Source organism: Oncorhynchus mykiss, chromosome 14 (assembly GCF_057628025.1).
Source record: "Oncorhynchus mykiss isolate SJ-2025 chromosome 14, ASM5762802v1, whole genome shotgun sequence".
Classification (NCBI taxonomy): domain Eukaryota; kingdom Metazoa; phylum Chordata; class Actinopteri; order Salmoniformes; family Salmonidae; genus Oncorhynchus; species Oncorhynchus mykiss.
In genome coordinates, this window is record NC_143035.1 from 18,111,108 (window position 1) to 18,126,914 (window position 15,807).

At 39.2% G+C, this 15,807-nt stretch overlaps 1 protein-coding gene across 5 annotated transcripts in view; it reads left to right on the forward strand.

Moving 5' to 3' along the window:
• Window positions 1–15,807, forward strand: part of glrbb (glycine receptor, beta b) — a 55,850-nt gene that overhangs the window by 26,392 nt on the left and 13,651 nt on the right. Inside the window, exons 1-7 of one of the 5 annotated variants that reach the window (XM_021561408.3) lie at window positions 2,341–2,673; window positions 4,071–4,150; window positions 7,108–7,244; window positions 8,395–8,501; window positions 9,912–9,979; window positions 13,010–13,236; window positions 15,172–15,254. In XM_021561408.3, coding sequence (XP_021417083.1) covers window positions 7,126–7,244; window positions 8,395–8,501; window positions 9,912–9,979; window positions 13,010–13,236; window positions 15,172–15,254 — 604 coding nt within the window. In that variant the 5' untranslated portion in view covers window positions 2,341–2,673; window positions 4,071–4,150; window positions 7,108–7,125. Of the gene's footprint in view, window positions 1–2,303; window positions 2,674–4,070; window positions 4,151–7,107; window positions 7,245–8,394; window positions 8,502–9,911; window positions 9,980–13,009; window positions 13,237–15,171; window positions 15,255–15,807 lie in introns of those variants that run through there. The other 4 variants (XR_016486312.1, XM_021561407.3, XR_016486311.1 and 1 more) reach the window with 4 other exon arrangements.

A 15,807-nucleotide genomic window follows, 5' to 3' on the forward strand; every position in this document is an offset into this window, starting at 1 on the left:
AGCTACGAACAACGAACACAATTGAATTTTATTGATAGCAATTTGAATGCACAGAGATACCGTGATGAGATTCTGAGGCCCATTGTCGTGCCATTCCTCTGCCGCCATCACCTCATGTTTCAGCATATAATAAATGGCCCCATGTCACATGTACACAATTCCTTGAAGCTGAAAATGTCCCATTTCTTCCATGGCCTGCAGACTCCTCAGACATGTCACCCATTGAGCAGGTTTGGGATGCTCTGGATCGACAGGTACAACAGCGTGTTCCAGTTCCAGCCAATATCCAACAACTTAACACTGCCATTGAAGAGGAGTGGGACAACATTCCACAGGCCAAAATCAACAGCATGATCAACTATATGTGAAGGAGATGTGTTGTGCTGCATGAGGCAAAAGGGGGGTCACACCAGATACTGACTGGTTTTCTGATCCATGCCCCTACCTTTTTTTAAGGTATCTAACCAAAAGATGCCTATCTGTATTCCCAGTAATGTGAAATCCATAGATTAGAGAATTTATTTGAATTGACTGATTTCCTTATATAACCTGTAACTCAGTAAAATCTTTGAAATTGAATCATGTTGAGTTTATATTTTTGTTCAGTGTAGTTGCTTTTATCAGTGGATCATTATTTAGTGTAGAGACATGGATATAGAAATGACAGAGATTAAGAGATATTAAATAGATAATCCTTGCCAGGTATGTTTTAAGTTATAGACGTGTTATAGATTATATGTTGTGTTATAGATGTTGTGTTGTGTTCTAGATGTTATGTTGTGTTATAGATGTTGTGTTGTGTTCTAGATGTTATGTTGTGTTATAGATGTGATGTTGTGTTATAGATGCTGTATTGTGTTCTAGATGTTATGTTGTGTTATAGATATTGTGTTGTGTTATATATGTTGTGTTATGTATGTTATGTTGAATTATAGATGTCATGTTTTGTTATAGATGTTGTGTTGTATTATAGATATTGTGTTGTGTTATAGATGTTATGTTGAGTTATGGATGTAGTTGTTATGCCATGGATGTTACGTTGTGTTATGGATGTTATGTTGAGTTATAGATGTTACAGTGTGTTGTGTTATGGATGTTATGTTGTGTTATAGGTTTTATGTTGTGTTATGGATGTTATGTTGAGTTATAGATGTTACAGTGTGTTGTGTTATAGGTGTTATGTTGTGCTGTGCTGTGTTTTGGATGTTATGTTGTGTTATGTTGTGTTATAGGTGTTATGTTGTGTTATGGATGTTATGTTGTGTTATGGATGTTATGTTGTGTTATAGATATTGTGTCGTGTTATAGATGTTATGTATGTTATGTTGAATTATAGATGTTGTGTGGTGTTATAGATATTGTGTTGTGTTATAGATGTTATGTTGTGTTATAGATGTTATGTTGTGTTATAGATATTGTGTCGTGTTATAGATGTTATGTATGTTATGTTGAATTATAGATGTTATGTGGTGTTATAGATGTTACGTTATGTTATGGATTTTATGTTGAGTTATAGATGCTATGCTGTGTTATGGATGTTATGTTGTGTTATAGGTGTTATGTTGTGTTATGGATGTTATGTTGTGTTATGGATGTTATGTTGTGTTATAGATATTGTGTCGTGTTATAGATGTTATGTATGTTATGTTGAATTATAGATGTTGTGTGGTGTTATAGATGTTACGTTATGTTATGGATGTTATGTTGTGTTATGGATGTTATGTTGTGTTATGGATGTTATGTTGTGTTATAGGTGTTATGCTGTGTTATAGATGTTATGTTGTGCTATAGATGTTATGTTGTGTTATAGATATTGTGTTGTGTTATAGATGTTATGTTGTGTTATGTATGTTATGTTATAGATGTTATGTTGTGTTATGGATGTTATGTTGAGTTATGGATAGGCTTCGTGTTGACAAAGAAATTACATAATAAATGTTACTGACTAGCCTACTTTATTCAGTCATTGTTGGATTTTGTTGATCACCCCAACAAGAGAATAGCCTTTCTGACCTTGATAGGCATTCAATCATCAATTAACGTTTTAACACCTCAACACAAGATTAAAATATATAATTGACCTATATTCACTAACATGTATATATCTACAATCCAACAAGACATAATTAATTAGATGCTGTCATTTTATTTGCTAAATAGCCTATGGTGTAATGTGCAATCTTCACTAGCGCCTGACCGACTCTTCAGTTGGCGCTAAACGTTGCTCATAATAAATAATAGGAAGTTTGTACGCTTCACATTAATATATATTATTGCCCAAACGTAATGGGCTTACGTGTATCGTTGGGGGCAGAAAGCGGCTGCCCGTGGTGCTGAGGCAATGATGTATTGTGTGCATCCCGCTTCTGCGCATGTTGCATGACAGGTGCACACGCAATCCTCCATCTTGGGCATCACAAACTGAGGCAAAAGGGCATCAACCATATACATTCAATACAAATACAAATCTGACCGCGCGTAGAGAAAAATAGGCATATACTCGAAATGTAAATTAGAGATAAAAATCAACAACTGCTACTTCGAATGAATGACGGACGAGGGAGACCAGAATGAAGAATATCGACTGCGTATGGTCAAGGAAGACTAACGACCTTTTACACTGTCTGTTTTTACCTGTCTAGTAACGAATAAACGATTAAAGAAAACAAAATGGTAAGTGAAATGCTTGTATTTTTAAACAAAACGTTGTTGTAGCCTATGTTCACTTCAATGTAGGCAATGTGAAATGCATGACCCCGAAGTATGTTTTCGCTCGTAGTTTATGACATTTCCCTCCATTCCCCTATCACCTCATATCGTGGTGGTCGCTTCGCTATGTATCATTTTCTCCATCTTTTGTAAGTGGTGCTCAAGCTTTGGGCAAGTGGCAGCGTCTTCTCTTGTTGCTATTGGACCTGATGCGAGGTGCAGGCAGCCACAGGTAGTGATTGTTGAAATGTGATTGTTGAAATGTTAGGCTATTATAAGGAATTGTATCGCTTGTTTGCATGACTTAAATATGGAGGTGCACAGTAAAAGTCTCGATAAGACACAAAGATGAAAATGAGGGAAAGTTGAATAATGACATGCAAAGCAGTTTAAAAAAAAAGAATTCATCGGTATCTATTTCTGTGCATTTCAATAATAGCAGTGTTTTTGCTACATTGTGCATACTGTATGTAATCTTTCACAGGCAATAACAGCCGTGTAATATGCCTCCAAGGTCACAAATCCAATAGTGCAATTAAAGCACTAATGGAGAAGATTGTGTTTGGTGAACATAATTCCTATTGACCTGATGATACCAATAGTCATTCTATGTGGGAGCTTGTGTCCCTGACTTTACATTTGAATTGAACTCTACATACAGTGCATTTGGAATGTCTTCAGACCCCTTGACTTTTTCCACCGTTTTTTACGTTAGAGCCTTATTCTAAAATTGATTAAATGATTTTTCCACACAATACCCCATAATGACAAAGCGAAAACAGGTTTTTAGAACTGTTTGCAAGTGTATTAAAAATAAAAAAACACAAATACCTTATTTACATAACTATTCAGACACTTTGCTATGAGACTCGAAATTGACTTGAACCCGATCGAACATCTCTGGAGAGATCTGAAAATAGCTGTACTGCGACGTTCCCAATCCAACCTGACAGAGCTTGAGAGGGTCTGCAGAGAAGAATGGGAGAAACTCCATAAATACAGGTGTGCCAAGCTTGTAGCATCATACCCAAGAACACCTGAGTCTGTATTCGCTGCCAAAGGTGCTTCAACAAAGTACTGAGTAAAGGGTCTGAATACCTATGTTAATGTGATAGGCTGTAACGTAACAAATTGTGGAAAAAGTCAAAGGGTCTGAATACTCTCCGAATGTACTGTATAAACAACACAAGGTTCTTACGCTAAGAATGGATCAGTAAGAATGGAGTGACATAGTGGGGAACTCTCTTGAAACAGGGCTTTTATAGATTATTTGCAATGTTTTCTCAATCAACTTTTCTACCTGTTCTTGACCGAAGTGCAACTGACTCTACTCTAAAATCCCTTGATTCTGTTTATCACAGCACCCTTCGTTTTATTAGATCTGGCAGTTACTATTCTTCTCTGCATCCTTTACCAAAAAGTTGACTGGACCTCTTTAAAGGCAAGTAGATCACTTCATTTCTCTCTTTTTGTTTCTAAATCCCTACTCCGCAAGCTTCCAACATGCTTGACTCCCATGGTAACCACAGAGTTCAGGAGATCTGCCTTTTCAAATCAGGCACTTCGTGTGGAATAGTCTCCAGTTGGCACTTCATTTCGATCATTTGGTGTCCCTGGGTCAATTTAAGATATTGGTTAAGGATTTTTTTAAGTGATTAATGTGTTTGTTTTATTTGACCATAATGGCAATGTGTATATTGTATGTGTATTTTGTATATACTTATTTGTGTGCTGGTCTCAATGTGTCTCCCTGGTTGCATTTTTTACATTTCATTTGAAATAAAAGTTAAATAAAATAGAAATGATTTACATTATAATAGGAGAGCTCCTCTGTCCTCACTCAGTGAAATGGGAAAATACTCAAACAAACTATATTTAGGAAACAGGGACCACGGCAATGCAAAGTGACTAAAAGCTTATGAAATATGCAGGGCATACCAGCAATAGCACAACATAGCCATAGCACAACTTTGCACAGCTCTGTGAACTTGACTGTAAATCACTTTAGAGAGAGAGAAAAATACAAATAACAACTAATTAAGGTTATATTTCCCTGGAAGATAATGATTAGGAGTAATTCTAGGTCAATGGAATTCTGGGTCGTACACACAAAAGTACATGAGGGGATAGGTGTCATGTCAAATAAACCACCAATAATAATGTGTGAAATACAGATGTAGGATCTTCATTTGAGCCAGTTTGCTACAGCGGGAAAATAACACCAAATGTGAATTGTAATTAATGGACATTTTTCATTGGGTTAATACATCTTTCATTGGGGCAAATCAAATTTTACATTTCAAAGTGGAAATAAAGTTTAGAAGCCTTTTTATTTTAACCCTGTTTTCTCCCCAATTTCGTGGTATCCAATAGTTTTTTTAGTAGCTACTATCTTGTCTCACCGCTTCAACTGCCGTATGGGCTCGGGAGAGACAAAGTTTGAAAGTCATGCGTCCTCCGATACACAACCCAACCAAGCCGCACTGCTTCTTAACCCAGCGCGCATCCAACCCGGAAGCCAGCCGCACCAATGTGTCGGAGGAAACACTGTGCACCTGGCAACCTTGGTTAGCGCGCATTGCGCCCAGCCCGCCACAGGAGTCACTGGTGCGCGATGAGACAAGGATATCCCTACCGGCTAACCCCTCCCTAACGACGCTAGGCCAATTGTGCGCCGCCCCACGGACCTCCCGGTCGCGGCCGGTTACGACAGAGCCTGGGCGTGAACCCAGAGTCTCTGGTGGCACAGCTGGCGCTGCAGTACAGCACCCTTAACCACTGCGCCACCCGGGAGGCCTGAAGCCTTTTTAAAACTAAAATACACCACAAGTTTGCATTTCCTGCTGTGCAACTAAAGGGTGATCAAATGAAGATCCTACATCTGTATAAGCTAGGAGAGGTTTTAGTGCTGATGTACAGAGTGAATGAACCAAAGTGTGGCACAGTTCTGCTACTGCTGATGATGATCAATGTGGGAGTAGCAGACAGGGAATTCCTTGTGCAGCGGCAGTGTCTAGACAATGAAATGCAAGAGCTCCCTTCTGGCAAATGAACTAGTCTAGGAAGACTGGGTCGTAATGTTTTAATGGAATAAATGTATACATTGTGTTGGTGGCATCAATCAATCAATGCAATTGTAGAGTACTTTAGACACTTAACAAGTGCTTTGAATTTAGTAAAATTGCTGTATTATATTCAATTTATGAAACTCAAAACAACCATTTCAGCAAGAGGAAGACATTATACTTTAAGAATGCTGTGATTAGGTTATTTAACAGACACTCTTACATGAAATGACACAATAACTCTTACACACTGAGCGTACAAAACATTAAGAACACCATCCTAATATTGAGTTGCATTCCCCCAACCTCTTTGCCCTCAGAACAGCCTCATTTTGGGGCGGCAGGGTAGCCTAGTGGTTAGAGCGTTGGACTAGCAAGTTCAAACCCACGAGCTGACAAGGTACAAATCTGTCGTTCTGCCCCTGAACAGGCAGTTAACCCACTGTTCCTAGGCCGTCATTGAAAATAAGAATTTGTTCTTAACTGACTTGCCTAGTTAAATAAAGGTAAAAAAAAAAAAACATTCTTTCAGGGCATGGACTGTCGAAAGTGATCCACGGGGATGCTGGGCCGATGCTTCCCACAGTTGTGTCAAGTTGGCTAGATGTCTTTTGTTAAGGGAACCAGTCTTGACACACTCAAAACGGTGCACCTGGAACCTACTACCATACCCAGTTCAAAGGCACTTCAATATTTTGTCTTGGCCATTCACCCTCTGAATGGCACACATGCACAATCTATGTGTCATTTGTCTCAAGGCTTGACAATCCTTCTTTAACCTGTCTCCTCCCCTTCATCTACACTGATTGAAGTGAATTTAACAAATGACATCACCTGGTCAGTCGATGTCGTGGAAAGAGCAGGTGATGTTTGTACCCTCAGTGTATTAATACATTTTCAGTGTACAGTATGTGTATGTACTTCTCCAACCAACTGAGACACAAGATTAAAAGTACACAGAACGTTCAAAGTTATGAATCAAATCAGATTATATTGGTGACAGAATCTCATCCGAGTCATATCCATGGAGTACCAATCTGTTGACAGAACAATAGATGTGATATATCTACAGTCTTTATTTACAGGAAGGGATTTAAACTAGAGCATGCAAATGTGTGACAACTGTATTCATATGGGTTAGGAGAATGGGCTTCAGTCTTATGTAACTTACAAATGAGGTAGCCTTGCTCCATATGTGCAAATCAACTTCAAGTTTTATTGGATGGCTAAAAGACAACATTTGGAAAGAGCTTGTGAATGTCGACACATTAAGCATGAGTGAGTTGAAGACATGAAGAGATCTATTTTTCAAAATTTCTTTCTCTATTTTCAGGCTCAGGGGTTGACCAAGATGGGCGTCAAGAAGCTGGCCATCCTTCTCCTCGCCTTCTTGGTCTGGATAGAGGGAGGATCCACTAAAGAAAAGGGGACAAAGAAAGGGAAGAAGGGGAAGCAAGTCTACTGTCCTTCGTAAGTGCAGAATTTCACCCCACCTCATGAGATTCCCTGCCGCATTGCCTAAATTGCTCAAACTCCAAAATACGATCAGTTACTCTGACCATTTTCAAATGCTTAGTGTTGGAAAATGCAATCCAAGAAGAGACAGATGTTTGATACATTAAAAATCAGGACAGCTGGCCAGAAGTATCGTCTCTCCCAAAAAATATTTTGTCATCCCTATCCTTGTTTTAGCTTCAAAGCCTAATTTGTCATGCAATGTTTGATGTCTTACTGTACTAAATCCTAAAAGGGATCAAACATAACAATAATTGAAATTGAAGGGAAATGTTTTAATTTCATTACAATATTCACAGTGAATGTCTAAACTGGTGAGAAAACAATGTTTTGTTGGTGGGAATTGCAAACGTGCACACACAAATTCCAGCCGAGCACTTTTACTTATCCTCAGTGCCTGATGAGGTTTACATAATCATATGTAATGTGCTTTTCAAGTTGAATTCCTTGGCAGAGTTCAGTTGCCACCCACTTGGAGTGGATTTTCCCTCTTTCCTCTGCCAAGTCCTGCTCCCTCCATCCATCTCTCCTCAGGTCAATGTTATTTCAGCAAATCAGTTTCAGAAAGCAGAAGATGTTCCTTGAATGTTGAAAATTCTTCTAAGGTCACAACTGATGTGAATCTTTCACAAATACACTAAGAACCTTTGCTTGTTGACAGAAATGCAAATGATTTTCACACTACGTTCCAAGAATGTCATGCTAGGGTTGCAGGAAACATTATGCAAATGTAATTTTCAGCAACATTGTGGATGTTGCCATTTACAGTAGCTGCTGACATTAAAGCAACCTATAGAGCCATAAACTACAGATTCCTTGAATTCTTGAGGAATTTATTTTATTTTTCACTCTGCTATGAGAACCAAGAACACTTCCCATAATCTTGTGAACATTTAACTCTAATTTTGCAGACATTCCAGGAATGCTCTGAGACCCCAAGCATCGTTTGCTGGGGAGGTCCTATTACCGAAGTTACTTGAATCACCAACTGGTGGTTCTCAGGTTATGGAAACACAAAGATATACTTCCGTCTGCACAGTTAATCCAGGAGAATTTGACCTGCTACGTAATGTGGTTTAGAGTCTTTTTTCTTTCTTCTTTGCAGACAGCTGACACCTGAGGATCTCGCACGGGTCCCTGAGAATTCAACCAGTAACATCTTGAACAGATTACTGATCACATATGATCCTCGAATCAGGCCCAACTTCAAAGGTTAGCCTGCTTTCTCTCTCTCTCTCTCTCTCTCTCTCTCTCTCTCTCTCTCTCTCTCTCTCTTTCACTCTCTTTCTCTCAATTCAATTCAATGGGCTTTATTGGCATGGAAACATACGTTTACATTGTCAAAGCAAGTGAAATGGATAAACAAAAGTGAAAGAAACAATAAAAAGTGAACAGTAAATATTACACTCACACAAGTTCCAAAATAATAAAGACATTTCAAATGTCATATTATGTCTATATACAGTGTTGCAACGATGTGCAAATAGTTCAAGTAAAAAAGGGAAAATAAATACATATAAATATGGGTTGTATTTACAATGGTGTTTGTTCTTCACTGGTTGCCCTTTTCTTCTGGCAACAGGTCACAAATCTTGCTGCTGTTTTGGCACACTGTGGTATTTCACCCAATAGATATGAAATTTTATCAAAATTGGATGTGTTTTCGAATTCTTTGTGAGTCTGTGTAATCTGAGGGAAATATGTATCTCTAATAAGGTCATACATTTGGCAGGAGGTCTCTCTCTCACTTGCCCTCTCTCTCTCTCTCACTTGCCCTCTCCCCCTCTCTCTCTTTCTCTCTCTCTCTATCTCTCTCTCCCTCCCTCTTTCTTTCTTTATTTCCCTCTTTCTTTCACTCTCTCTCTCTCCCTCCCCTCCTCTCTCTCTTTCTCTTACTCTTTCTCCATTTTACTCTATCATCCAAGTTTCCATGTTGAGGAAGCTACGTTAAAGGCAGTTATTGGAGAAGATCTTTACAGTAATTCACAATTTGATTGAACTCAACACCTTGTCAAAATAACCAACACTCCCAGGCTTTTAAGATGTTTTGTGCCCCAATAGAAACCCCAGCTAATGATGTAATGGGTCCAGGGTGGTCTTCTTTAGACCATCGCAGACCCATCCTCATTCCCTGGCCTTGGCTCTGTATGCATCTCCCAGACTTCGACTGTTTGATGTGGTTCGTGCCATGTGAATTCCCTCTATGACTGCCTGGTTATTCTTCCCACTGGGCCCACATCTGGTGTTCATATCAAGGCCAGACGAAAGCTAGATCTTGACATCCATTAAAGTCAGCGCTCTAATCTCAGAAATTAGATATGAAGCTGTTTCTCGGGCATTCCTTTGCCGTTTTGTGTGACGGGAGATTTTTTACTGTGTTTTCTGAATTCCAACTTCATTGGGTATAGTTACAGCTTATAGGCTGATATTCTGAAATGCATTTTGAATTGTAACGTTTACATCAAGTAGACTTTCCTCATGAAGCTTATGAATATGAGATGCTAGCTAAGATTGTATTGAAACGTAGGTTAAGCCTGTTCAGTTCAGTAAGATTGTGAATGAGAGGTCCTCATGCTTCCTGTTTTCAGCTGCTGCTGTTCTAACCTTGTTTTGTTTTTTTAGGCATTCCTGTGGAGGACAAAGTGAACATATTTATAAACAGCTTTGGGTCAATCCAGGAGACCACTATGGTAAGACTTCCTCACTGTGTGATAGAAGTTCCCTGTTTACCCTCCCCAATTCCTGACCTTAACCATGGAGGGTAAAACAACTGACCTTAGGTCATCATCTAGGTGCATCTTTAACCTACTCAGACCCTCCATGGTTCAATTACATCTGATCAACATAGAATTTTTATCAATCACTATATAATAGTACATTATTAATAAGCATAGGGGATTGGGGAAGATGTATTGTAAGCAGACTACAGTGCGTCAGATGATTTAACGGTGAATCATTATTAAGACAAAGGCTTTCATGCCTCATTTATCTGATGGCTTCATCGCTGAAAGAACTGTGTTTCCGAATGCTAATAAATGTAGATTAAACTCAGGACGAGATGATTTGACCCTGACTCACTTTGAGAGACATTAAAGAGAACGCTGTTTAAACTTCCTAATAACCTACCTAATGTTGTCTTTTCATTCCACATATGGGAGGAGTAGAATAGTTAACAATCTGTTCAGTTAGCGACTCAGGCCCTATGCAGGCTAATGGATTTGCGAGAGAGCGTTACTGTAGATGGATTTGGAATGCAAATAGACCTGCTGCACTGTAGATACTGTGGATACAGGAATGGCAAGTATGTCGGTGGGTGGATGGAGACAGACAGACAGCCAGTGTCTGTTAACCCATGGGTGTTGTTATCCAGCTATGTATCACTTGGGGCCTCGGAGCTTTATGTTAGCTCTGTTTTGCTGAGGCAGGTGTGTATGTCTTCTCCAGAGTCAACTCCTGTTCCAGTGTCTTTGCACTTCATGGGGAGTGACACCAATAACAAAGCTTATATCCTGTATCCTGGAATGTCTTGGGTTTCCACCTAAAATACTTCCCTTGGCCAGAGATCAGTGGCGTGTGTCTGCGGTCTACCGGTGCACTTAATGCCAACAGTGGGGAATTTCACACCGGGGACGATTAAGGTGATGATATGCGTCACAGGAAAACGATAACAGTCAAAACCCAAGAGTTAGCGGTGAGACAGACAGACAGGCGCTCATCTTTCCCATTTTCCACTTAGCTATATCCCAGCATGAACAAGAGAGAGTTTAAGTGAGAAGGGGTGAAAGACAGATGAAGAGAGAGCTGGTTACCTCTAGTTCTCCATTTATCACTCGACGGGGCTTCTGATCTTTTGAAATACTGTTCTGTCATTTACACCTCAGCTAAATGCTCTAATCTGCTGCACGCCCACCTTAGTTAACACATCCATTTTCACTTTGTGAGGCACAGTCGCCTGGAGAGAATGACTAATATGATGTTGCAGCGGGCAATAAATCCCCACCATGTTTCATAAGGCCTCTCCGTCTTGAGCTTCCCTCTTTCATGACACTTGGTGGATGTGTTAAATCTTTGCCAAATTCACAGCGGCAGATGGGTGGTTGATACGCGGCCGCAGAGAATACATTTAATCTTTTGATATTTACAAAAATCACGGTGTGAAATTTGGAACGCAACAGAGGTTGGTTGAGTTTCTGTCAGGGTACAGTCAAAGATAGGCCTGTTAAACGTTATGGTCAGTCGTTAAGGCCATGATACAGCGGAACAACTATTGGACATTTTGTTTCTGAATTTATATTATGAATGAAGATGGTCATTGTCATTAAACTGATCACAATTTTAACAAGGCAACACCCCGTGCACACACGCACAGTTGGTGTGTTTGGGGATTATTTGACAGGTAATTCGTCTTCACGAAATTAACTAATAGCCCCCCCTACACCTGCTCTCCAACAGAATTTTGAAGTACACCAAAACTCAATGGTACATAAAACGTCACTGAGTGACATGTTCTCTTAAACAACATGGTCTAAGCTCTTAAAGAAGCTCTTAATGAGGCTTCTGCATAATTCCGTGTAACCCCTTGAACCTTTGCAACACCCTTAAACAGTTCCTTTAATGTCAATATTTCCTTGATTGATTTGAATCAAAATACAACCAGACCTTCTCTGCGTATCTGCAGAACCTAAGCCTTGTTTACACTGCAGGTCTAAATGCACAAATCAGTTTTGTTTTTCAAATCCATTTTGGGATACTGACTGTCCAAACAGCAAGTTAGAAGTGACCAAATCAGATTTGTGTGTGTTCAGACTGCAGTTCTTTGCTGTCATGGCTACACTAGTTGTCACAGCAATGACGGGTTTGTGCGCAGTGTTGTAGGTTGATTGGTGGTGCTGTCCTGCTTCCTCTCACTCAGAAGTTATGTAGCAACCTAATGTGACTGACAACAATGCCTGCCAGAAAAGTCTCCCAGTTGCTTTGAACTTTAAAAAGAACACTTAAAGCCTCAAAGGATAAGATGATCCAACTTTCAAAACAAGTCATTTTTGGCTAGCCACAAGAGTCACCTAGCTAGCTAGGTAGCTGTTTACTTTCTAGCACATTAACTCATTTGTTTGTGTTCTTGTCAAACTACCACATGTTCTTGTCAAGCTGTTATTAAGAGTAGCTAGCAAGCAACAAGATATGCCAAATAACAGTCTAAAACCCACTTGAGGGCAAATAAATATGATTTGACTGTTCAGACACAAGTCACATGGCCAGGAATCAGATTTGTATCTAATTTCAAACTACCTAAGAAGACTTCAGACACTTTTGATCAAACTGGTTTGTTTATAATTAGTGGGTAGAGTTCGTGGGAAGAAGTCAGCCATTTTGTAAGCCATCTGGATTCCCTGTTAACAGTGCCAGTTGTCTAATGATTGATAGTAACCACACAGTTTTATTACATGTAACTCCATAAAGTCAGGTTTGCTTGTCAACCATTTATCAGAGCACGTCTGCCTACTTTGTGCCTACAATTATTGATATTTGAGCCTTGACATTAGCATAAACCTTAGCATTAGCTCATCCATGGTTAGCATAGCCGTGGGACTGTGTTTCTCTATTTAGCTTCCATTTTGTAAAACTAGAGCCTTCACGAAAGGATTCATCTCCATTAGTGACAATAACTGCAGGACTATGGTTTTGTCGTGCTTTTGTGTTCCCGACTGTGAACATAACAGGATTACAGAGTGAACATCTTTCTGAGGCAGCGATGGAATGATCCCAGACTCAGGCTACCTCGGGACTTTAAGTCTGACTCACTCACCGTTGATCCCAAGATGTTCAAATGCCTGTGGAAGCCTGATTTGTTCTTCGCTAACGAGAAGAGTGCCAACTTCCATGACGTCACCCAGGAGAACATTCTCCTCTTCATCTTCCGCAACGGTGACGTCCTCATCAGCATGAGGTGAGTGTTGGCGTACTGTAATATATATTTACTGATTTATTTTCCTATACAGGTGATGCCGTTAAGATTTGAAAAATATATTTTAGCAGATCCAGATAAACATGTGTATTGCTAATCATTGTATGGCGTATGGTCAATTATTCTTCTTTGTCTAATGAATGTGTGTATTATCACGGTATAGCTATCTGAACATACATGTGTCTTTACAATTGTAGAGTGGTTGCTCTCCTTTAAGCCAGCTTTGGAGACAGCCATTTCCTCACAGTTACAGTAAACTGGGTCCTAACAACCTAATTAGATTCATATGAGGTATAATCAAGTCCATACCTTCATTGTTCATTCAGAGTGCTTTAACATTGTTATCTGATGGCTCACAGAAATTGCTGCACTATTTTGAAACTAAAGCATTTTTATTCTCTTAGATTTACTGGCACTGCCATGCACTAACAAATTAAACATAGCTTTTTATGATTTTGGAACTCAGACCACAGCAGCTAGAGTACAATATACCTCAGAAAATAATTTGTGACCAATGCTGATGATTTAAAAAAAAAATTATAATAATCTATTTGATTGGTTGAAAATATGGTACTTTTATGTTAATGTTCACTCGGGTAAACTTTGTTGAAGATACATTGACTATACAGCTATGTAGATGAACAAGATATACTGTATATATTTTAGTACTATATTAATACACAACATCCACAAGGAATCATGTCATGACATCATTTGTGTTTGTGTATCCGGTGCACACAGAAATCTCTCTGTAATACTTTAATGCTGCTTTAGGGACTTAGAGTAATCAGAGATTTGGAGATGCGATACATCTGTTGAGCCTTTTTACTGATCTGGAATGCCAATATTCTATGTCATTAGTGAGAGTAATGTCCACAGGATGACAACGCTAAAAACCTATGACAGCCTGTATTTTCCCACAATGCCCCACTCCACTCCACCCAGCCCAAAGATTAGCACATTAATAAGACTTTCCTCCCACTAATACTGTCCAATGTTTATCTTCCCAGTCAGTTTTCTCCCTCTACTTACTGCATCTGGAGCCTCAGCATTAGTCTTGTCCTTATAAGCTGTGTGACAAGGTGGCACTAGCTGCTGTAAGAACTATAGTATAGAGAAAGGAGAATGTTTAGTCCTCTTACACTCCCAAGTACTGAAGCTCGGCTACTCGCCTGCTCAGCTGCTTACTCCTGATCCCATATTGGATACCCTATGTGTATTTTTATGTCACTCGGGGCTAAAAGCTATGAGTCACTCCCCAAGTTTACTGTGTTGTTGTGGTGGTGTACTCTATGTACTGTTTATACATGATGGGGAAAGCTGTCAAAATACTAAAAATAGTACTCCTCTAAAATCTCAACCAAAACCCAAAGCTTTCATGTGCAAATGGACTGCTGGGAATAACATATGCAACTCTGCACAATACAGGTGTTGCTCACATTAAGAATGTATTTCCGGAGCCGAGGAAGCATCTTTTTCAATCATTCAGCAGTCGCCATTGTCTCTTAAATGATATAGCTTTGCGGTATTGATGAACAGATTTGGGAGGAAACGTTTTTAGATGAAAGTCTGAATCCCCAGCAGCTCTGTAATTCTCTTTCTACAGCCGTCTAGCTCACAGCTCATACTTAAACTCAAGGACACAGACATTTCTAATATATTTTACAGTCAATTTGACCAGTTTAGCCTACTTTTCACTAGAAGGAAGCATTTTATTGCAGTAGGTCACAATGAATTCAACCTCAATCAGATAGATCTCAATTGATGGGTTTTTAAAAACATTCATCATTTCTAATTATGTCCACAGGCATAGGGTAGAATTGGCTGAAGAGCAACGTGACATGAAACAAATCATCAATAGCATTAATGATGAAATCGTTGCAACGAACAATCATTGAGGGTTCTGCATTTTGCCAGGTTGTCTGTCACTCTATCCTGTCCTTTGGACCTGACCCTGTTCCCCATGGATACGCAGCGCTGTAAGATGCAGCTGGAGAGCTGTGAGTAACTGATAATGGCTCAGTTTTACATTACCATATATGGTATCTGTTAAAGAGAGAGAGCTATAGTTATTTCTGAATTCATGTAAATTATGTTTTTCAGTTACAGACCAATTGGTTTCATTTATATCCAGGTTGTTTTATTATGCATTGTTGGAACTGTCTGTTACGTGTTGTGATGTCTTTCCTGTTGTCTCTTTCCTGTCTCGTTTTATTTATTTATTTAGCGCTGCCCTTGCCCTTCACCACTTCCCAGGCCGTCATCGTAAATAAGAATTTATTCTTAACTGACTTGCCTAAACAAATAAAATACATGTAATCACGCTAGCAAATGTATAGGACATGTAAATCAGTCTTTATTTAATGTTTGTTAGGGAAGGATTACAAGTAATTAAAGATGACTACTGGAAAATCATATTATTAGCAGAGTGTGATTACTATTAATATAAAAATGGACTTCAAACAACATTGAGATATAGTGTAATCATGTCAGGATGGAGATTCATACACACTATTAACTGTTGTTGACGACGACGATGTGTGTTTGTGTGTT